We start from the raw sequence: 24,355 nt of genomic DNA on the forward strand, positions 1-24,355 counted from the left end.
AGAGGACCAGTGTGCTTTCTGCAAAGGAACTGGCCATTGGAAATCCCAGTGCCCAGTTCTTCTGGAAATAATCAGAAACAAAGACCCCAAGGACATAGCAAGTGGACCGAGAAATAAGGGACAACAGCGCGGGCCCCCAAATGACACGACTAACGACAGATCGGGCAGACCAAATACATTTGATCGACCCAGACAGAACCAATACCAGCAATCTGACTACGATGACACCCACAACTTTGCATAGGACTGCCAAGGGCAAGGGAGGGATCCAGTCGAGCTCTATGTTGACCAGCAAGGCCCTTACGTCACTGCTAAGGTCCTGGGTACAAAGTCTCCATTTCTGGTAGACACTGGCGCAACACGTAGTGCGTTATCTAAACGACTGATTCCAAGGGCACCCTTGTCTGGCTCACTTATAACATCGACAGGTTTCGATGGAACGCCCTCCACTAACCCTTTGTCCGCCCCGATCCTCTTCGACTTAGAAAACAACACCACTGACACCACGTTTTTGCTTTCCTCCAATAGCCCTGACGCCATTATGGGACTTGACTTATTGAAACACTTCCGAGCGACAATCAGATGTTCTCAAGACGGAGTTCGAGTTTTCCTTTACGACAACCCCGTTCTGCTTAGACATTGCCCTCCCCGACGCATGTTTTCCATCACCGACGCTGACACATCCCTGCTTGACACTCTGCCTCCGTATCTGTGGGCCAAGGCGGATTCGGACGTAGGGCGCATGTTGATTGACCCAGTGCACATTACTGTCCGACCAGACGCAACACTCCCAAAACTTCCACAATATCGGGTATCGCCCGAGGGCGAGAAGGCATTGGTAAAGATTATTCAGTCACTGATAGACGCAGGAGTGGTAGAGGAAGTGGTTAGCAACGTTTGCAACAGCCCTATCTTGCCCATCATCAAGAAACAGGGAGAGGGAGATGAGAAAGCATACCGTTTTATCATTGACCTTCGAGAGATCAACAAAGTGGTGGTACCCCAGTACCCCGTGGTCTCAGACATCACCACCATCCTGACTCTGATTCCTTCTACTGCCACCACCTTCACTGTCATTGACCTCAAAAACGCATTCTTTTCCATCCCCATCCACCCAGACAGCCGATATCTCTTCGGCTTCACCCTAAAAGCCCGCTCATATAGGTTCTGCCGAGCACCTCAGGGCTACACAGAAAGCCCTAGCATCTACAGCCAGGCCCTCAAGAGACAACTGGATCAAGTCCAGTTACCCGATGGAGTGGTGCTAGTGCAATATGTCGATGACATCCTTTTGGCAGCCGACACCACTCCATTAGCAGTCACAGCCACCATTCAACTCCTGCACTTCCTTGCGGAAAATGGCCACAAGGTCTCCAAGAAGAAGTTGCAATTCTGCCAACCCCAGGTCACTTACCTAGGCCACCTTTTGTCCAAAGAAGGAAGGAAACTCACTCCCGACCGGATCCAAACCATTCTCGAAACTCCTGTCCCTAAGACCCAGAAACAGGTTCGCTCCCTACTAGGCCTCACCTCCTTCTGCCGACAGTGGTTACCAAACTTTAGCCTCATTGTGAAACCGCTGCTTTCTCTGCTAGGTAAAGACGTCCCCTTCCCACTCCCTTGGACCCCTGAGTGTCAAACCTCCTTCACGGAACTACGAGATGCCCTTTGTTCGGCCCCTGTCCTAGGTACCCCTGATTACAAAAAACCCTTCTCCCTTTACACTCACGAAAGGGAGGGGTGCGCTTTATCTGTCCTGACCCAGGCCATTGGCCCAAAGCAACGACCGTGCGCTTACTTCTCTGCCACTCTTGACCCTGTAGCCAGGGCCTTGCCTGCCTGCCTTCGAGCTGTAGCTGCTGCTGCAATCTCTATCCGACAGAGTGAGGGGATCGTACTCTCGAATTCCCTCACGGTACTGGTACCCCATGCAGTTGACACCCTCCTGAACCAAACCAAGACGCAACACCTGACGAGTGCACGACTGACTGGATACGAACTGACTTTGCTTGCACCCCATATCGCCCTGAAAAGATGCAGCACACTGAACCCGGCAACTCTGTTACCCTTACCAGAGAACGATCCCAATGTGCACCCTGTACATGACTGCGTGACTCTTACGGACGAACAGACTAGAAGTAGGGTTGACCTCAGAGACACGGCTTTCCCTGACCCTGACGGAGAGCTGTGGGTGGACGGTTCTTACACCAAACTCCCCGATGGCACCACTTCCGCTGCCTATGCAGTCACCACGGCTCGAACTGTAGTCGAGACAGCCCGCATCACGCAACGATCTGCCCAGGCAGCGGAACTGATTGCCCTGACACGAGCCTGCATTCTGGCAGCAGGAACCACAGCGAACATTTACACCGACAGCCAGTATGCCTTCGGGGTGGTTCACCATTTTGGGTCCTTTGGAGGGAAAGGGGATTCTTGACCTCACACGGCACCCCCATTTTGCACGGGGATCTAGTCTCCGCCTTGATCGAAGCTGTCCTTCTCCCCAAAAAGCTTGCAGTCGTCAAATGCCAGGCACACAAAAAGGTGACAGACATCATTGGGCAGGGAAATGCGCTAGCCGACATCACTGCCCGAACGACCGCTGAAAATAGGACGACAACACGTATGTACGTGACCAGGTCACAAGCAGAAAAATGGACTGACGCTAGGGACACTATTAAAGACATCCAAACGGCTAGCACACAGCACGAACTGACTGAATGGACACGGGTGGGATTAAAAGATGACGAAGGCTGCTGGCGGACAAGAGACACAAACAAATGGTTGCTACCTGACTCGTACCTGATTCCCATACTGACTATGGCACACTCCCCTGCCCACATAGGATCAGCCCCCATGATTGAACTTGTCTCCAGAGTTTGGCACAATGATAGAATCACAGACTCCGCCAAACGTCTGGTCCAACAATGCTTGATATGCCTACAACACAACCCCGGGAAAGGAACTGTAGTACCCCGGGGAGGATTTGGGGTCCCAAATCACCCGTTTGAAGTCCTGCAGATGGACTACATCCAGCTAGACAGGTGCCAAGGCCTGAAATATGTACTTGTTGTGGTGTGCGCATTTAGCAAATGGGTGGAAGCATACCCAACCCGTGACAACACTGCTATGGCCACTGCAAAAGTACTGTTAAAGGAGTTTTTCCCCCGTTACGGCCTTTGTCGTATTTTATGGAGCGATAATGGCCCCCACTTCATAGCCGAAGTCATCCAGCTCATCTTAAAGGGGTTGGGCATCAAGCAGAAATTCCACGCAGTCTTCCACCCCCAGTCTGCTGGACTTGTTGAGCGACACAATGCCACACTAAAACTTAAACTGGCCAAGATAGTGGCTACCACGGGTCTGAAATGGCCAGACGCCCTCCCACTGGCATTGCTATCGATGCGTTCCACCCCCACCAGACATCACTTAACAGCTTATGAAGTTGTTTTCGGTCGACCCATGAGTGTCTGGTCCGCACCGAAACCAACTTCCATTCATCACGTCCCGGACGTCCTAATGTCTGATTATCTGTATAAATTGACTGAAACTCTGTCTGTCATTCATCAGCAGGTGCAGCAGGCCATCCCCGATGCTTCCAGGGGTCCGGGTCACGCCATCCAACCTGGAGATTTCGTGCTGATCCGGAACTTTCAGCGGTCGAAGAGTTTGGAACCCCGGTGGACGGGCCCCTGGCAAGTGTTAATCACCACCCGGACGGCTCTTCGTGTGGAGGGGAAACGGCACTGGCTGCACGCACACCACTGTAAGAAGGTCTCCTCGACCCTGGCCACGACAGAAAACATCGGCAACCAAGAAGAGCTCCTGAACAAGGACCGACCGTCGCTAACCTGCTATCCTGATACCGAAGCACTTGAACTTTCAAAATTCTCTGATCCCACTGTGCCATCCAGAGAAGGGTATTTCCTGCGTCGAAAGGAGGGAGCTTCGGCTAAGTAGACCACGAACTAAGTTAAATCTCAGAACGGTGACCCAAAGCAACCAAGGGTTACCTGGAGAGAAGCTAAACTAAGTCTGTGGTTCTGCCCACTACCCAGCACCTTGAAGATGAAGATGATGGAAGCGCCAGATAAGAAGATGATGGAAGCGCCAAATGAGAAGATGATGAAGGCAACAGGAAATACCCACTACAGAGACCCAAGAACAGACAGACTCCACAGCTCAAAGACAATTGCACTCTTCATCACAATCCTTTTCTGCTTTCTCCTCATGACCACACTCTGGATTGTGGAAGAAAATGCACCTGCTCACGAAACATTCCTGACCACTGCTCAGCCTACCACCATGAAGGAACATTATCTGATTTCGCTCTCTCCTCAACTCAGAGAGAGGCGAAAGGAGTTTTGGAATAACTCTTTCGTACAGCTACTTCACCAGCACAATCTCGCCACCAATGCCACCAACTGTTGGATCTGTGGGTTGCTACCCCACGCCACTGGACACTCAATACCATTCATCCCTTCACCCTTCTCAGTTCATGGCTCCTGCCTTGCTTGGCTGATCCTCCTGCAAGAAAGCTATAAGGACAATGCCACCTCCAGCAAAACCGTAACGCATATCTTCCACGGGGTCTGGCGAAACAAAACAAAAGCACACTTCTGCCCGCAGACCTCCAACGACTCAATCCACATGGACATCCCTGCTAAAGAACGAATTGAAATGCAGGTGTTCAACAATCCAACCAGACCCACCTTCTCCTACCTGCGGAAACGAACGGCTGCCACTCTGACTGTGGCCCTGTCAGTCATCAACGTCACAGGCCACATGTGCATAGAAGGACGTGGGACACAGCTGGTGGGCCGCAGTGCTTGCCGTTTTACCAGAACTTTGGACTCCATGGATCCACCTTCCTTTGTGTCGTCCCCAAACATGTATTTCGTCTGCGGCACAAAGGCCTACACCTGGCTCCCCAAAGGCTGGGGGGGCACTTGTTTCATCTCCTTCATCCTTCCTCCGACTTATGTGGCCTCAGCGAATCATCATAGACAAAAACAAGCCAAGGACATTGAGCAAGCCGACTCAACAGGAGCACAGTTCCTCGATGCTATGAAGGGACTTGTTCCCCTCTGGGGCCCGATGGCAAACAGCCGTGCCATCCGACATCTGACTCAGGCAGTTGAGACAACAATGAACATCACAGCTGGTATCTTTGCTAACAACACCGCCGAGCTTCAAGCGGTCCGCTTGGTGGCCCTCCAGAACCGCCTTGTCCTAGATGTGGTTCTTGCGGACCGTGGTGGAGCATGCCGCATTATTGGGTCCAGCTGCTGTACATACATACCGGACAACTCACCCTCAGTGTACAAAGCCATCGAACATCTTCACAGACTCTCTTCAGAAGTCCACCAGGATCAGGAAGAATTGTCGCTTGGTGGTTGGTTCTGGAACACCGTTAAGAACTGGGGCTGGAGACTGTTCACCATTATCCTGATTCCTGTAGTTGTAATATGCGGTCTATGCTTAGGAATTCAATGTCTGCCACCTCTGTGTTCACTATGTACAAATTGTATTTGCCCTAAGACTGTGGACTTTGGAAACGAACGCATGGGAGCATTATATGATGCCGAGGTTAGGAATTTGATGAAGATTGACATTGAGTAGGCAAGTTGGCTAGATATGTTGAAAAGGGAGGACTGTTAAAAGTTAGGCTGCAAACGTCAACATTATCGGCGCCATCTTGCTCTTCTTGAACCCATTCGTGCACGTAAGCGGCAGCCATTTTGAGCACCATGGCCTCCCTGCCCCTCGCTGATAGCCAGCGCGTCTCTCTCTCTCTCTCAACCTCGCCGGCATCCCCCCCCCCCGCGCGCTGACAACCCCCCCCCCCCCGCTCTCACATGCCTTGAGTCGTAAACCCCTCTTCAGCGCAGCTCTGTCCCGGAATCCCATCCTGTTCCCAGCGCGACACCTCCCTTCACTCCTTTCATGGTCCCAGGCCCTTTGATACAAACCCCCTTTCCTGCGTGCCCGTTTGTCTTCCTCGTTCCCAGGCCGCCACCTGGCCCTGCGGATACTGTTTATTGCCCCCCCGTACAGTAGGAAGCTTCCCCCATTAAAGGGCCCTCGAATTGATCAAAGCCCCCACCCTATGATATCCGATCAACCCCACACATTCCGTGAATCGGCGGAATGTCCAGCTGCGCGATAATCATCACCTATTGTGACCGGGGTGGGGACTTCAACTGTAAATGTGTGTGGGAACGGGCCTGAAGGGGAGATTCCGAGGATGTCCTTTCATACTTCAAAGCATTGCAAGAATGTGTTACCTGCAATAAAATTCATAAACTTGTGTATAAGAGGCCAGGCCTCAGAGATGCGGTTAGAGCACCTCGTGACGATACTTGCTGTCCGAACTGATGTGTTCTCCTCCGGAGAGAATAAACCCTTGTTTCCTGCCTTCCAGTCTCCAGCGCCTGCCTCTTCATTGATTAATATCTTGTGGGTTAAAGAGGCGACACCGCCGGGCAATACTTAAGGATCTTTTTCTGGTTGGTTGCCTGACCTTTTTACAGTGCCTCCGCAGGCAGTGGTATCAGGACAACGGAGATCTCAGGGAGTCAGTGAGGATCTCCAGAGAAACTGCAGCGGATCTGTCTTGGTGGGGCGTGGAAGGCAATCTGTCTCAAGGAAAGCCTTTCAATCTGCCTCCATCGGTGGCCACAGTGATAACGGATGCATCCACTCTAGGGTGGGGTGCTCATCTGGGGGACCTGGAGATCAAGGGTCTTTGGTCTCCAGAGGAAAGGTTGCTTCACATCAACCTTCTGGAATTGCAGGCCATACGTTTGGCACTCAAGGCCTTCCTCCCTTCCCTTCGCGGTCGGTTGGTTCAGGTCCTTACGGACAACACCACCGCGATGTGGTATGTCAACAAGCAGGGAGGAGTGGGGTCGCGGTGTCTCTGCAGAGAGGCTCTGCGTCTCTGGTCCTGGGTTCAGGACCATCAGATTTGTCTAATGGCAAATCATCTGGCCGGGGTTCTGAACGTACGTGCAGACTGTCTCAGCCGACCACGAGTGGAGGCTTCACCCGGAGGTGGTTCGTCACGTCTTTCGGACGTGGGGAACTCCTCAGGTGGACCTGTATGCCACTCGCGAGAATGCTCACTGCCCGTCGTTCTGCAGTCTCCAGTTTCCGATGCAAGGAGCTCTGGGAGACGCGTTTCAGTTGAGTTGGGACTCACAACTCCTTTACGCATTTCCTCCCATACCCTTGATTCCTCGGGTTATGAGGAAGATTCGCCAAGACCGGGCCCAAGTTATATTGATCGCCCCGTATTGGCCAAGAAGGGTGTGGTACACAGATCTTCTCCACCTCTCCTCGTGCTCGCCGCTCCGTCTCCCTCACAGGGCAGATCTCCTCTCCCAGATGGAGGGGCAGGTTCTACACCCCCACCTCCAGACCTTACACCTTCATTGATTGAACGGGGCAACCTGAGTTCTTTTTCTCTCCCTCACGATGTGGTGGATGTCATCTTATCAGCCAGGCGTGATTCCACCAAGTCCATCTATTCTTATAGGTGGTGTAAATTTGTTGCTTGGTGTGGGGAGAAGTCCATTGACCCGTTAAGGGCTCGTTTGTCCAACATTCTTCAATTTGCGCTTTCCTTGGCCCAGCAGGGTTTTGCGGTGGCAACTATCAAAGGTTATTTGTCGGCCTTATCTGCTATCCTTTGTTTTCCAGACCAGCCCTCTTTGTTTAAATCTCCGATTGTATTACGTTTCATTAGGGGCCTTACCAATACATTTCCTCCTATGCCTTTTATTGTAACTCAAGGGGACTTGAACCTTGTTCTTACATTCTTGATGGGTACTCCTTTTGAACCTCTACACTCATGTCCCTTGAGACTTTTGTCTTTCAAAACGGTCTTCCTGGTCGCAATTACCTCGGCAAGGAGGGTAAGCGAGCTTCAAGCTCTTAGTTCCAAGCCCCTGTTCTTGACCATTCATGCTGATAGAATGGTTCTCAGGACCAGGGCTGCTTTTCTGCCTAAGGTGGTAACTTCTTACCATCTGGGGCAGTCCGTTACCTTCTCTACCCTACCTTTTATCCTCCCCCTCACCCTTCCAACGAGGAGGAGAGACTTCATCGCTTGGACCCTAAGAGGGCGGTGAGCTTCTACCTGGACAGAACAAAGGAGTTCAGGTTGGATGACCAGCTGTTCGTTGGATTTGCTGGTTGCAGAAAAGGAAGATCCGTGCACAAGCGCACTCTTTCAAGATGGATAATATTATGCATCGAGATCTGCTACTCCCTGGCGGGTAAGGACCCTCCTGAGGGTATAAGAGCTCACTCTACTAGAGCAAAGTCTGCTACTTCTGCTTTGTCTAGGGGTGTACCTGTTGAGGATATTTGCAGGGCCGCGACTTGGGCCTCCCTCCACACGTTCGCAAAGCATTACTGCTTTGATACGAGGTGAGGAGGGACGGCCACTTTGTGCGCTCTGTCCTCCAGGATTTTCTGGTATAGGAGAGTGGACACCCTCCTCCGGGAGTGGGGACTGCTATGGGACTCTATTCACAAGGTGAGGAATCCACTGGCAGATGTATCCATCAGAAGAACAAGTTACTTACCTTTGGTAACGCTTTTTCTGGTAGATACAGTATCTGCCTGTGGATTCCTCACTGACCCACCCACCTCCCCGTTGTCCACTCTGCTATACCTGAGGTTATGTATTTTTATGTATATTTATATTTATATTTGTATATATATTGGGTTTTTCATACCTTTGCTACGCATTATGTGTGCAGTTTTGAGTTGTATGTACTATGTACACTGTATGTATGTATATCTATTGTCATTGGTGCGTCCGGGTGCCTCGAAGGCACGGAAAAAAGTGCGGAACTGATGTCATCACGCCGACGTAGGCCTAATGAGGGGTCGGTGACGTCAGCCGGAGTCGCTCGCGATGACGTGCTCCTGTGACGTCGTCCACGCCGGCGTGCTACAAAAGAGTTTTCCGAACGTTGCTGACGCAGGGGGATATTCACAAGGTGAGGAATCCACAGGCAGATACTGTATCTACCAGAAAAAGCGTTACTGAAGGTAAGTAACTTGTTCATCTCTTGATGGGTTGTCCTATGCATTAAAATCTGCTATTCTTTAGCTAAAAAGGAACCTCCAGTAGGCATGCACGCCCATTCTACCAGGGCGACGGTAGCCACTGCTGCTTTGGGACATGGAGTTCCCTTACTGGACATCTACCAGGCAGCCATATAGGCATCCCTGCACACTTTTACACGGCATTACAGCCGAGACAGCCAAGTCCGGATGGAAGGCTTTTTCGGATGTTCTGTTCTCCAGGACTTCCTGGTGTGAACTTAGTTCACAGACTCTCCTCCGGGTTTGATATTGCTTTAGTATCTATTCTAAGATAAGGAATCTGCAACTAATGGTCTCTTTCAGATGAACAAGTAACTTGCCTTAGGTAAAGATTAATCTGTAAGAGACATATATTAGTTATAGATTCCTTACTACCCCACCCATCCGCCCCGTTCTGCAAACTGACATCTAGGTATAGGGCCTCCCTTCTAGGGCCCTAGTTTTGTGCACCAGTGGTAAGTGTCTTGCATGGCTCTGCACTTCTGGCGTGGTAAGCCGTGTCAGAACTGATGACAGACGCAGAGTCTACCAACACGCAAGGGAAGTGCTACGGATTTTTTTTTCCAGATCCAATCTGTCACCAGGGGGTAATTCTAAGGTAAGGAATCTATAACTAATATATGTCTCTTAACAGATGTATTGTTACCGAAGGTAAGTAACTTGTTCACCATGTGAAGTAAGAAACCCTGTCTCTGCCCACAGGCGCCCTAAGTTGTGCGCAACCCCAAATGCATACTGGCTGTCTGCTACCTGGGCATACTGATAGGGGACTCGTGATTTCTCTACCACTGTGTGCAATGTAGCGATAGCATACCCTGCAGTGGTGGTGCCATCTGGTAATTTAAAACAAGAGCCATCAACATATAGTTCTCCTTGGGAATCAGATAAGGGATTATCAGTCAGGTCTACCCGTCCTTTCGTCTCTTCATCGGTTCGGAAAATACAATCATGTTTGTCAACTGCATCATTCTCAGAAGGAAGGGGTAGTAATGTGGCTGGATTCAGAGTGGAACATCTTTTGATCGTAATATGTGTCCTTGTTTTATTCAAAAGTGTATCCACAGCACAGGGCACCATAACTGTGAGGTCAGTATTGAGTACAAGTCCAGACCATTGTCTGATGGAAGTGGCCACGGCCGCGACCGCGACCGCTCGCAGACAACTGGGGAGGGCCCTAGCAACAGAATAGAGCAAAGCAGAGAAATAAGCGCAAGATCTGTCTATCGCCAAATTTTTCGGTCAAGACAAAGAGAGCACAACCAGCCATCTCGTAGAAGTATAACACAAAAGGCTTGTTATAGTCAGTCATGCCTAATACTAGAGCAGAGCAAAGCGCAGTTTTTAGTTCTTCAAAAGATTGCTGACAATCTGGTGTCTAAGGTAAAGGTTCATGGATGCCTTTTGTTGGTAATGCGAGCAGGGGTTTGATCAGTAAGGAATAGTTAGGGATCCACCGTTGACAGTAGAAAGTGATGCCTACAAAAGCATGCACGTCCTTTTGAGTGTGCGGACAGAACATTTTATTAATGGTACTGATGCGTTCTGGTGTTAACCTTCTATCCTCTTTCGACAGAAGGTGACCTAAATAGGTGACCTCCTGTTGACAGTACTAAAACTTTGAAAGTGAAACTTTATGACCATGGTGTGCAAGGTGTAACAATAATTTCACCGTTCTACCTTTGCAACCTTGTTCAGTGTCAGAAGCAATTAACAAACCATTGAAATCTTGTACCAATGCATTGCCTGGAGAGAGTGAGAGAGAACCCAATTGACCTTTCAATGCTTGACTACAAATGCTAGGACTTTCATTATAGCCTTGAGCAGCTCTACAGAATTGGAAACTTTTGCAACTGAGCGAAAATCCAAACAAATATCTGCTGTCTGGGTGTATGGGAATGCTGAAGAATGCATTATTAACATTAATGACTGAGAAAAACTTAGCGGTAGATGGAATAATTTTTAAAAGTGTGGTGATATCAGAAACCACTGGGAATTGTGGGACCACTATTTTATTGGCCTTGCTCAAATCAATCACAAAACGATATACATCACCAGCACTTTTAAGGTGATTACGTTTCGATGTGTGTGTGCCCGAGGTCAACTAGTGCGGCGGACATATGTTTAAGGGTATGTTGCTGAATAAAAGGGTTGAAGTCTTGCATTAATTGCCATTTGTCCTCATGACTGTAAATTTGGTTCCGAGCCCACCGCTTATTGCCTGTTCCCCTGTTACTTTTTTTTTTTCCTCCCTCACACCAGATCGCATTTAAGGACCTAACCGTTCCCTGAAACGAGTTCAATCTCTATATTCCGGACCATGCGCTGGTGTGTCAGTGACTAGTGTAAATAAAGGATGAATGACTGTACTAGGAGCAAAAGGGAATTGCTGCAGTCATAGGTTGTGATGGAATGGAAGTAGTAGGGGTACGTTAACTGGGGCCCTAGGTGTAGCACCTTCAGAGACTGATGAACCTGGTGTGAGTTCTTGTTGCTGACGGACTTTTGTACCGCTTTGGCCGCCATAAGTGTGGCAGGGTATGCTCAGACGTGAGTCCCTTGCTCACTTTGCCACTGGATTCAAGCAAGCCGGGCTGAAGACGGCTGTAATGCCAGAAACCCGTCCTCGGAAGCTTGTTTCCGGTCCAGGGAAGGCATGGCTTGGCAGTTCGGGCTGGACTGTTCCCATGAGGCACAGGGTCAGACTGATTTGCATATAGCCATGTCTGAACTGGGGTGGCAGAGTGGGCTAAAGAACGGTGATGGATCAAACCCAGATCTTTTGACTGGGTGTGAGTGTTTGATTGGTTCAGATGCTCCGTCCATCACCACCCCCCTTTTGTACCGCTTTGGCCGCCATAAGTGTTGCAGGGTATGCTCAGACGTGAGTCCCTTGCTCACTTTGCCACTGGATTCAAGCAAGCCGGGCTGAAGACGGCTGTAATGCCAGAAACCCGTCCTCGGAAGCTTGTTTCCGGTCCAGGGAAGGCATGGCTTGGCAGTTCGGGCTGGACTGTTCCCATGAGGCACAGGGTCAGACTGATTTGCATATAGCCATGTCTGAACTGGGGTGGCAGAGTGGGCTAAAGAACGGTGATGGATCAAACCCAGATCTTTTGACTGGGTGTGAGTGTTTGATTGGTTCAGATGCTCCGTCCATCACCACCCCCCTTTTGTACCGCTGATGGAGAACAACAGGATATATCAGTTCCTGGGCATATGGTGGTGGGGGTCGGGTATCCAAAAAGGTCTCCATAAAAGGATCACCATCTTTGTGAGCCATATAGGAATTATCAATTTGCAGCCAAAATCTTTTGTCTTTGCGTTCTATTCCTTTACCCTGCTTGTCCTTATCATGAGCTATAGCCTTTTGTGTAAGGGTCTGCATATTTCGTTTTCTGGTACCTTTCTTCATTTTTAATCACCTCCGCTCGGCCTCCTTCTGCCAAGTACGAAGGGATTTAAACATAGACTGTCTACTGCATCATTTAAACAACGGTTTCTGAAGAAACCGTATCTTTTGTTTGTCAAAGGAGCCTGTCAAAGGCGACTGTAACTCTGCATTGTCCCTCGTATATTTGTGCCATAACGTTCTACACATAATACGGCCAAGGCCTTGTTTTATATACATGTCAAAATTAGGACTACCTTCAGGATGTGCAGGCTAGGATTCTTCCAACTGCACATCTTTAGAACAACAATAACAGCACAAACTCTGAATCTTACTGAAACCAGGCATTGCAAAGAAGGGAGAAACAAAGTCCTTATTTTACCTCATTTTTGTGTCTTCATTACTCATAGTGAGCTGCATAAATACTTCAGACACTGCGTCTAATGTAAGTCTGACTGCTTTTTTGCCAAGCTACCTAAAGGTTAAGCATGGGTTAAATAAGTGACTTTTTTGGTTAACCTGAACAAGGATAGTGGTTGTTGCTTTAGTAGGCTTTACACCTCCCTCAAACAATAACTTGGTTTTTTACATTCTCCTATCAAATTGGAGAGCTATTGAAAAGTTTCCGAATTCAGTCTGACACCTGCGATATATAAAAAGTGAGAAATCTGCAGGTAGACAGAGTATCCACTAGAAAGAGTGTTTCAGAAGGTAAGTAACTTTTTCTTCTAAGCAGGATCTAAGATGCCCCAGCTGTTCTCTATTTTCAAGTGCAGTACCTTACATCACAATGTATTTTTCTATTTTCCAGAAGATACTCCACATTCCTACACTGCAGTGAGGTGGAGCATTCTATATCCTAGTTCAGTGCTTTATAATTAACTCTCTGACATAGACATCCTGAAAGGTTTCACAGTTTGCTCTCTTGTGCACATGTGTGTCTTGTAATAATTACAGTTTTCCAATTTTCCTCAGGATCAATACAGGTCCCCACCCCAGCTCCTAGCTCAGGTGAGAAAATCCCTCTTTTCTCTGAGATGTTATAGGACATGTAAAAGCTTTCCGGTATCTCACCAGAAATTTTTATGTATTGCATTGGAACAAATATATAGCACTTACTATCCCTGTGTAAGATACTAAAGAACTTTCCCTTGGAGATAGCACACTATGCCATGTGGAGTGTGTTGTTAGAATTGTGTTGACTTTATTTTGATCCCTTGTGGCGTATTGTTGTTCGTTATGATCACTAGGTAGGGTTATCCTATTATTTGACCCTGCGCTTAGTAGAATGATGGATTGAAAAGGGTGAAAGAGATGAGAACAGTTTACGGTTTTCAGTAAACGGGCAGCTTTAAGCTGATTTGAATGATCATTGTCCATTAAACTGAGTACTGCACTGTGTTGTCACTTTTGAGATATTTTGTTTGACATTTATGCCCCTGAGTACCATAGGTTGTAGGGAGAAATGATGGCATGATCTGATGGGATAGACAGTTAATATCACATAACTGATTGTCATTGTGAAATGTGAAGAAGTAGTAATAGTATGTAGCTTGTTAGAACCTGTATTCCTGAACAAAATGAAAGTCCTCCATTGGCAAGGAGCAGGTGGCAGACCTCCATTCTTAAAAATAAATAATTCCACGAATCACTAAGGGGAAGGGGGATGAATGAACTGTTAGTATTCATCTGAACTTTATGGAGAAATGTAAAATTTACCTTTCTGAAGTCCAACACTTTCCCCACTGATCCATGAACTGCAGTGGGAATAGTACATTTTAACCTTCCAAAGTCCAACACTTTCTGATGGATACATCGGCCAGTGGATTCCTCACCTTGTGAATATCCCCTGCCCCAGCAGCAATTTTTTGTAGCTCTCCACTCCTACGAGGACAACGTTACAGAAGCATGGCTCAGCTCGCGGCTCCGCTGACGTCACCGGAGCCCTGAGAGAGCCTCGTCGGTGTGATGACGTCAGTTCCCTTTTTTCCGTGCCGTCGACGCTAATGGTTTTTTGGGACTCTCCGTAATTACATTCTTTTTCTGGATTGCTTCTGGTCTTCTCTTGTTTCTTTCTTGAAGATGTCGTCGAGGAAGTCAGGGTTCAAGTCCTGTAGGGAGTGCGGAGGACATATGTCCATCACGGATTCCCACGAAGATTGTGTTTGGTGCCTGTTGTCGGATCACGACGTCGAGAGTTCATCTTGCTATCGCAAGATGAACCCGAATGCTTTGAAGGAGAGAGAGGCCAAGCTGTTCATGGCAAAGATGAGGAAGGAGAAGAGAGGTCAAAGAAGATTAAGGTCGAGTTCCAGGTCGAGGTCGGGTTCGAAATCGACATTGGGTCATGCTTCAAAATCAAAGAAGCATAAGAAGAAGAAGAGGCACGGCTCTTGACACTGTACAGATAAGGACACAGCTCTGAAATCGACTTCTCCAGCTCCTATGCATCGTAAGGATTATGTCTCTCCTTCTCCCTCTGGCTCGAATCAGGGTTCTCCTGTTCGTTCGGCTTCGCCTGCAGCTTCCCCGGTGCATTCTCCGACGCCGGCTCATTCTCCGACTCCGGTGGAAGAGGTTCCAGTACCTGATGAGTCGGCAACTCCATTGGCTCCACCGTCGGCGCCGATTGGCCCGAGTCCGGTAATGCCTCAGCCAGAGCCTATATCGGGCGCTTACCAACCTTTCCCTGGCCCGGGTCAAGATCCATCACATTACTTAAATGCAATGTATGGAGTCTTTGCAAGAGCTATGTACCCCTTTGGGTACTATGGGTACTATGGCCTATAATCTGGGGTTCCTCAGGCTTATGCTCAGGCTCCCTTTATTCCATTTCTTCCAGCGGCGCCGTCCTGGCATTTCACGGCACCGAGGACATCAACGCCATTCCCTTAATCTCTGGCGCCATCAGCTCGGCCTCGTTCGACTCAAGTTGTGCCTCCGGATCCGTCGGAGTCATGTCTGGCTCCGCCGATGCCGGTTCCGAGGATAAGATCCAGGCAGGAGGCACAGAAGATATTGGAGGAGCAGCGTTATCGTGCAGAGGAAGAAATGGAGGAAGGTAAACTTCAGGAGTCAGAGGACTTATTTGAAGATTTGAGGGTGGCAAGTGGCCTTGATATGTCCCCAGAATGGGAGCTTTTTACTCCTTCAGATGTTCCTTCAAAGGATGTAGCTCCTTACCACACTGTTATAAGGAAGTCAGCAGAGCTTTTAGACCTGCAGCTTCCAACAGCTGACTTTAAGTCCAATAATTTAACTGAGGTTCTTCATTCTCCGTCCACTGTAATAGAGCCTTTACTGCCTTTTAATGATGTCATCACTGAGCCAGTCATGGAGGTTTGGCGTAAGCCCTTTTTGGCTCCAGCAGTTTCAAAATCTATTGCTAGGAGGGACAGGGTGGCTCCAGGATATCCGGACTTCCTAACATCTCATCCTTCTCGTGAGAGCCTGGTGGTTCAAGCTACCTGTTTGAAGAAATCTTCTGGGGCCTTTCCTCAAGTCCCTGGTGATAGAGACTCGAAAAAACTTGACCAATCAGCTAAAAAGGTGTTCTCCTCAGCAAGTATGGCCTTGAAGTCCACAAATGCCACCTGTCTTGTGGGCCGTTACATTCACGCTCTAATGGACTCTGGAAAACAGCTTGCTCCTAAATTGTCTGAGGAGGACAGACAGAATTTTAATGAGGTTTTATCGGACACTCAAGCAGCTGCACGTCAAGTTATTCAGAGTGGCTTGGACACTGCAGACTCTGTTGCCAGGATTATGGGTTTTTCAGTTGCCACAAGGAGAAGTGCTTGGCTCAAGTCATCAGAGTTCTCTCCGGATGTGCAGGCAACACTTCTTGACCTCCCTTTTGATCCCTGGGCTGTTTGGAAAAAAGCAGACGCAGCCTTAGAAAGGTTTAAGGACAGCAAAGCTACCGCTAAGTTTCTGGACCTACAGGCGCAGCCTAGAGGTTCCTCTTACAGAAGGTACAGAGGTTTTGGAAGGTCGTCCTTTCGGACCTACAGGCAGCCTCAGCAGCAGCAATAGCAGCAGCAAAATACCCTGTATGAGGACTACAGAGGCAAGAACAGAGGTCGTCCACAAGGTCGTCAGCCCTCCTCCTCCTCCTCTACCTCCCCCCCTCTTGCCACAGCAAAGCAGCCCTAGATCCACCATTCTGGATCATGCGGGTCCTGTGGGGGATCGGCTTACCCATTTTCTACAAGATTGGGAATCGGTCACTACGGACCTTTGGGTTCTAAATCTTGTGGAAAGTGGGTATGCTCTACCCTTTCGGGAATTCTCTCCGAATTAACCTCCTTGCCAAGGGGCATGATCGGAGGACCACCTTCTTCTTCTGCAGGAGGAAGTCCTTACATTACTGAAAAAAGGTGCAATATATGTGGTTCCGGAGCAGGAAAGGGGTCAGGGATGCTACTCCCGGTATTTCCTGATTCCCAAAAAAGGATGGCAGGTTAAGTCCAATCCTGGATCTCAGGATCTTGAATCTTTTTCTCAAGCAGGAGAAGTTCAAGATGCTCACGCTAGCGCAGGTTCTTCAGGCGCTGCAACAGGAAGACTGGATGGTGTCGAATGACTTGCAGGATGCATATTTTCATATCCCGATCCTGAAGTCGCACAGGAAGTATGTCCGTTTTCCGGTAGGGTCGCAGCATTATCAGTTTGCGGTTCTCCCGTTTGGACTTACTACTGCACCTCGAGTCTTCACCAAGGTGATGGCATTGGTGGCAGCCCATCTTAGGAGGTCGGGGATTCCAGTTTTCCCCTATCTGGACGACTGGCTGATCAAAGCAGAGTCGCCAGAGAAGGTGCTTCATCATCTGCAGGTTACAACTCAGTTGTTGTACAAATGGGTTTCTTGATAAACGTGCCCGAATCTCACCTGGTGCCCTCTCAGCGCAACCTGTTCATAGGGGCGGTACTGGACACTACTGTGTGTCGAGCATTCCTACCTCCACAAAGTATTCTCGACATTCAGGAAATAATTCCCTTGTTTTACAATGGAGCGGTCGTTCCAGTCCTGAAGGTCCTTCGCCTGCTTGGTCTGTTTGCTTCCTGCATTCTGTTGGTCAATCATGCACGCTGGCACATGAGGGAGCTCCAGTGGTGCCTCTGTAGGCAGTGGTATCAGCACAACAGAGATCTCAGGGAGTCTGTGAGGATCTCCAGAGAAGCTGCAGCGGATCTGTCTTGGTGTAGCGTGGGAGGCAATCTGTCTCAAGGGAAGCCCTTCCATCTACCTCCATCGGAGGCCACAGTGATAACGGATGCATCCACTTTTGGTTGGGGTGCTCATCTGGGGGACCTGGAGATTAAGGGTCTTTGGTCTCCAGAGGAAAGGTTGCTTCACATCAACCTTCTAGAGTTACAGGCAATACGTTTGGCGCTCAAGGTCTTCCTCCCTTCCTTTCGCGGTCAGTCGGTTCAAGTCCTGACGCACAACACTGCCGCGATGTGGAATGTCAACAAGCAGGAAGGAGTGGGGTCGCATTGTCTCTGGAGAGAGGCTCTGCGTCGTTTGGTCCTGGGTTCGGGAACATCAGATTTGCCTGATGACAATTCATCTGGCCTAGGTTCTGAACGTGCGTGCAGACAGTCTCAGTCGGCAGTTCTCTGCCAACCACGAGTGGAGGCCTCATCCGGAGGTGGTGCCACTCACGAGAACGCTCACTGCCCGTCATTCTGCAGCCTCCAGTATCCAATGCAGGAAGCTTTGGGGAACACGTTTCAGTTGAGATGGGACTTACAACTCCTTTACACGTTTCCTCCCACACCCTTGATTCCTCGGGTTCTGAGGAAGATTCGCCAAGACCGGACCCAAGTCATTTTGATTGCCCCGGATTGGCCAAGAACGGTGTATTATACAGATCTTCTCCATCTCTCCTCGTGCCCTCTGCTCCATCTCCCTCTCAGGTCAGACCTCCTCTCGCAGTCACAGGGGCAGGTTCTACACCCCCCACCTGGTGGGCCTTCCCAGATTTTGCTCAGCGGATAATACCATCCGCTCGCTTCACTGGTTGCCTGTGGCACAGAGGATCCACTTTAAGACCTTGTGTCTCTCTTTTAAGATCCTCAAGCTGGCCTCCCCTCAAAATCTTCATAATCTGCTGGTGCCGTGTGTCCCCACCCGAAATTTGAGATCTTCAGGACAGAATCTGTTAACTGTTCCCCGGTTCAGGCTATGTAGAGCCGGCGGTCGGTTCTTTAGGGTACTGGCCTCAAAATTGTGGAACTCTCTTCCGCCCCATATCCGGGAAATGGATGAGCTCTTGAAGTTCAGGAGGGCTATCAAAACCCATCTTTTTTCACAGTTAGTCTAGCCTTCTTGTAGTTCTTCTTCTGTTGTTGCCGCTGTGTTGTGTTGGTTTTTCTTGGAAGCGCCGGTACGCCCCTTGGCTGGGGCATCCGTGCGCTATAAAAGTTCGCCTAACATAACATAACATAACATAACCTCCAGAGCTTACACCTTCATGCCTGGAGATTGAATGGGGCAACCTGAATTATTTTACCCTCTCGCCTGACGTGGTGGATGTTATTTTATCAGCCAGGCGTCACTCCACCAAGTCTATCTATTACTATAGGTGGTCCAAATTTGTCATTTGGTGTGGGGAGAATTCTATTGACCCTTTGAGGGCTCGTTTATCCAACATCCTTCAGTTGGCTCTCTTATTAGCCCAGCAGGGCGTTGCTGTGGCTACTGTGAAGGGCTATTTATCGACTTTGTTGGCGTTTATTTGCTTGCCGGATCAGCCATCTTTGTTCAAGTCACCCATTGTGTTAAGGTTCATAAAGGGCCTTACTAATAAGTTTCAGTCCACTCCTTTTATTGTTCCTCATTGGGACTTAAATCTTGTCTTAACCTACTTGATGGGTTCTCCCTTTCAACCCTTGCACAAGTGTCCCTTGAGACTATTGTCTTTTAAAACAGTATTTCTTATTGCAATTACCTCGGCAAGGAGGGTAAGTGTGCTTCAAGCTCTGAGTTCGAAACCCCCGTTCTTGACCATTCATGCTGATAGAATGGTACTCAGGACCAGTGCTGCTTTTCTGCCTAAGGTGGTAACTCCCTTCCATCTGGGGCAGTCCATTACCCATCCTACCTTCTTTCCTCCCCCTCACCCTTCCAAGGAGGAGGAGCGGCTTCACCGTTTGGACCCTAAAAGGGCGGTGAGTTTTTACCTCGATAGGACTAAAGACTTTCGAGTGGATGACCAGCTCTTCGTGGTCTTTATTGGCTGCAGGAAATCCAGAGCGGTGCACAAGCGCTCCCTTTCCAGATGGATTATCTTGTGCATCAAGATCTGTTACACTTTGGCTGGTAAGGAACCTCCAGAGGGTATAAGAGCTCACTCTACCAGGGCAAAGTCTTCTACATCTGCCTTATCTAGAGGTGTTCCTGTGGAGGATATTTGTAGAGCGGCAACTTGGTCCTCCCTTCACACTTTCGCAAAGCATTACTGCTTAGATTCCGAAGTGAGGAGGGACAGTCACTTTGCGCGTTCTGTCCTATACGACTTTTTGGTATAGAAGGGTGGACACCCTCCTCCGGTAGTAGGGACTGATGTGGGACTCTTTTCACAAGGTGAGGAATCCACTGGCAGATGTAGCCATCAGAAGAACAAGTTACTTACCTTCGTAATGCTTTTTCTGGTGGATACAGTATCTGCCTGTGGATTCCTCACTGACCCACCCGCCTCCCCGTTGTCCACCCTTGTATACCAGCAATGGTGATAGTTTCTGTCTGTTTCTTTTAATGTAATTGTATTATTCTTTTTGCTTTAATGCATTGATTTCACACTGTATGTGTTGGTTTGAATACTGTGTACTTCGTATGCTGTATATATTTGTGTCAGTCCGGAAAAAAAGGGCGGAACTGACGTCATCACGCCGACGAGGCTCTCTTATGGCTCTGGTGACGTCAGCGGAGCCGCAAGCGGAGCCATGCTTCTGTGACATTGTCCTCGTCGGCGTGGAGAGCTACGAAAAATTTCCGAATGCTGCTGGCGCAGGGGATATTCACAAGGTGAGGAATCCACAGGCAGATACTGTATCCACCAGAAAAAGCGTTACCGAAGGTAAGTAACTTGTTCTTCCCTACTGTTGTACAGACAGGAGTGGGAACAGTAAATGTAACTACCCTGAAGTCCAATGCTTTCCCTATTGATTTACCAACTGGAGTGGGAATAGTACATTTTCCCCTTCAAAGTCCAATGCTTTTCCTATTGTTACCCCATCAGGAGTGGGAGTAGTAAATCTAAACCCCTGAAGTTCAACACTTTACTTACTGTAGCACAGACTGGAGTGGAAATAGTAAACCTTACCTCTCCGAAGTCCACCGCTTTCCCTACTGTTCTACAGACTGGAATGGGAATAGTAAATGTAATACCTCCAAAGGCAAACGCTTTCCCTACACTTTATATCATTTATAGTAAATGTGTTTCTGATGGATACATCTGCCTGTGGATTCCTCACCTTATGAATATCCCCTGCGCCAGCATTCCGCTGTAACTTTTTCCTAGGTCCGCACGCCGACAAGGACGTCACTATTGCACGGCTCCGCTCACGACTCCGCATGACATCACTGGAGCCATAAGAGCGCCTCTTCGGCGTGATGAAGTCAGCTCCATTTTTTCCACGGCATCGACGCATGACGGGTTTCTGTCTCTCTCCATATTGTTGAGATACTTTGTAGTTAGATTCTTCTTTAAACTGTTGGTTTTAGGATGCCGTCTTCAAGGAAGTCTGGATTCAAGCCGTGCAGAGAGTGTGGTGGTCAAATGTCCATCAATGACCCTCATGAAGACTGTTTATGGTGTTTGTCGTCTGATCACGACATGGAGGATTCTTCCAGCTGCTGAGAGATGAATCCTATGGCTCTTAATGAACAGGAAGCAAAGCTCTTGATGGCTAAGGCGAAGAAGGAAGGAAGAGGTCAAAAAAACACTAAGTCGAAGTCGTTGGCTTCGCACTCATCGAAGTCGAGGAAACACAAAAAGAAGAGAAGACATGGATCGCGGCGCCGCTCGTCAAAGGGTAAAGCTTCGAGGTCGCCTTCGCCTACCCCTTGACGTTGTCAAAAAAAAGTATGTCTCCTTTGCCTTCTCCTTTTCCTCGAGTTACTCCGGAGAGATCTCCTTTGTCTAAAGGAACTCCGGGTCAGTCTCCTGCGCCAAGGGGTTCACCGGATTCAGAAGAGTTACCACTCTAGATTGTTTTGAGTCCTGTTTCTCCTGTGCACGAGGTCGATCCTGTGGCTTCGGTGGATCCAGTTGTTCCGGTTCCGGAGGTTAATTGTTTGGATTCTGGGTCGAATCCATTTCCACAATTTACAACTCCAAGATCAGATCCTACGCATTGTTTTAATGCTATGTATGGAGTTTTTGCTAGGGCAGCCTTCCCCTCCGGGGCACCTTCAGATCCCATGGGTCCGCTGGCCTTCAACTTGGGTATGCCACAGCACTATGCCCAGGCACCACTTGTGCCGTTCATGCAGACGGCGCCGTCATGGCAGTTTCCGGCTCTGAGGGTTTTGACACCGTTCATGGATTACCCGTCTGGTGGACCTTCATCTTGGCCTCGTGCGGCACCAATTCCGCCTTGGGAACCTCCTTTGACGCCTGTTCCAGTAATGCCAATGCTGCTTGTGACACCGCCGACGCTGATTCCTAGAATTCAATCGAGGAGAGAGGCGCAGAGACTGCTTGAGGAAGAGCTGTATAAAAGACAGGAGGTTGATGAAGGTGAAATAGAGGAATCAGTGGATGATTTTGAAGGCATACAGGACTCAAGTTGGCTGGACACTTCTCCTGAGTGGGAGCTTTCATCAACAACGGCTTTTCCACCTCAAGAGGTAGCCCTTTACCATACTGCAATAAGAAAGGCGGCAGAGCTTTTGGACTTACAGTTACCAGCTGCTGAGTATAGGCCAAATTTGCTCACTGAGGTTCTACATTCACCTTCATCAATAGTTGAACCTTTGTTACCTTTTATTGAAGCCTTGACTGAACCTATTCTAGAGGTATGTTGGAAACCACTCACTTCTCCTGCTGTGTCTAAGTCGGGGCAAGAAGGTATAGAACTGCCCCAGGGGATCCTTTCTTTCTGTCATCTCATCCTTCTCCAGAAAGTTTGGTTGTGCAGGCGTCCTGCTCTAAACAGTCTTTGGGTGCTTTTCCCCAGGCTCCTGCTGACAGGGACTCTAAAAAGCAGTCGGCTAAGAAAGTCTTTTCATCTTCAAGCCTCACTCTTAAATCTACCAATGCTACCTATTCATGCCTTGATGGACTCGGCAAAGCAATTGGCTCCCAAGTTGCCTGCTGAAGAGAGGGAACATTTTATGGAGGTTTTTACAGATGCTCAGGCAGCTGCTAGACAGGTTATTCAATCTGGCCTGGATACAGCAGATTCAGTGGCCAGAGTTATGGGTTCTTCCATTGCTACCAGGAGGTAAGCCTGGCTAAAATCCTCTGGTTTTTCCCCAGATGTTCAAGCTACTCTGGTTGATTTGCCTTTTGAGGGGGTCGAAGCTTTTCGGGGAGAAGGCGGATTCTGCCCTTCAAAGGTTTAAAGACAGCAGAGCTGTGGCGAAGTCTTTGGGACTGCAAACCCAGTCAAGGGGGTTTGGATATAGAAAATATTGCAGATTTAGGAGGTCTTCCTTTCGTGGCTTGCGACAACCTCCGCAACAGCAGCAGCAAAATCTGCTCTATACGTCCTATAGAGGAAGAACCAAGGGTAGTCAATGTGGGTCTACCCGCAATCTCTCTTCCTACTCTTCTACCTCCCCTGCTCCCCCTGGTAGTGCAGGAAAGCAGCCCTAGATCCCCCATCCTGGATCATGTAGGCCCTGTAGGGGGTCGGTTGACTCATTTTCTACAGGGCTGGAAATCGGTCACGTCAGAAATTTGGGTTGTAAACCTTGTAGAGAATGGGTACGCCCTTCCCTTTCGGGAATTTCCTCCACCTTACCCTCCTTGACAAGGTTCTTGTTCAGAGGACCATTTAATTCTCCTTCAGAAGGAAGTCCTTGTGCTCTTACAGAAAGGTGCGATAGAGGGGGTCCCGGAGCAGGAGAGGGGTCAGGGTTGTTACTCCCGGTATTTCCTGATCCCCAAGAAGGATGGCAGGTTACGCCCAATCCTGGACCTCAGGATCTTGAATTTTTACCTCAGACAGGAGAAATTAAAGATGTTTACCCTTGCGCAGGTTCTTTTGGCGCTGCAGCAAGAGGATTGGATGTGTCGATCGATTTACAGGATGAGTAGTTTCACATTCCCATCCTGAAGTCGCACAGGAAGTATCTCCATTTTACGGTGTGGTCGCAGCACTACCAGTTTGCGGTCCTACCGTTTGGTCTTACTACTGCACCTCAAGTCTTCACAAAGGTGATGGCAGTGGTGGCGGCTTATCTCAGAAGGTCGGGATCCCAGTTTTCCCTTATCTGGATGACTTGCTGCTCAAAGCGGAGTCGCCAGAGATGATGCTTCATCATCTGCATGTAACAACTCAACTGATGTTGAACTTGGGCATATCAATAAAGGTGCCCAAATCCCACCTGGTGCCCTCTCAGCGCAACCTGTTCATAGGGGCGGTACTGGATACTACTGTGTGTCGAGCTTTTCCTCCTCCTCAAAGAATTCTCAACATTCAGGATATGATTTCTTTGTTTCACAATAGAGCGGTGGTTCCGGTCCTGAAGGACCTTCGCCTGCTCAGTCTGTTCGCTTCCTGCATAATGTTGGTCAGTCATGCACGCTGGCACATGATGGCAGTTCAGTGGTGCCTCCGCAGGCAGTAGTATCAACATAACAGAGATCTCAGGGAGTCAATCAGGAT

General features: G+C 48.9%; 1 protein-coding gene across 1 annotated transcript in view; it reads left to right on the top strand.

Moving 5' to 3' along the window:
- Positions 1-24,355, top strand: part of LOC144768685 (uncharacterized) — a 9,047,330-nt gene that overhangs the window by 6,815,974 nt on the left and 2,207,001 nt on the right. The window contains exon 53 of the mRNA XM_078652515.1: positions 13,487-13,522. Coding sequence (XP_078508641.1) covers positions 13,487-13,522 — 36 coding nt within the window. The remainder of the gene's footprint in view (positions 1-13,486; positions 13,523-24,355) is intronic.

This window comes from Lissotriton helveticus, chromosome 7 (genome assembly GCF_964261635.1).
Source record: "Lissotriton helveticus chromosome 7, aLisHel1.1, whole genome shotgun sequence".
Classification (NCBI taxonomy): domain Eukaryota; kingdom Metazoa; phylum Chordata; class Amphibia; order Caudata; family Salamandridae; genus Lissotriton; species Lissotriton helveticus.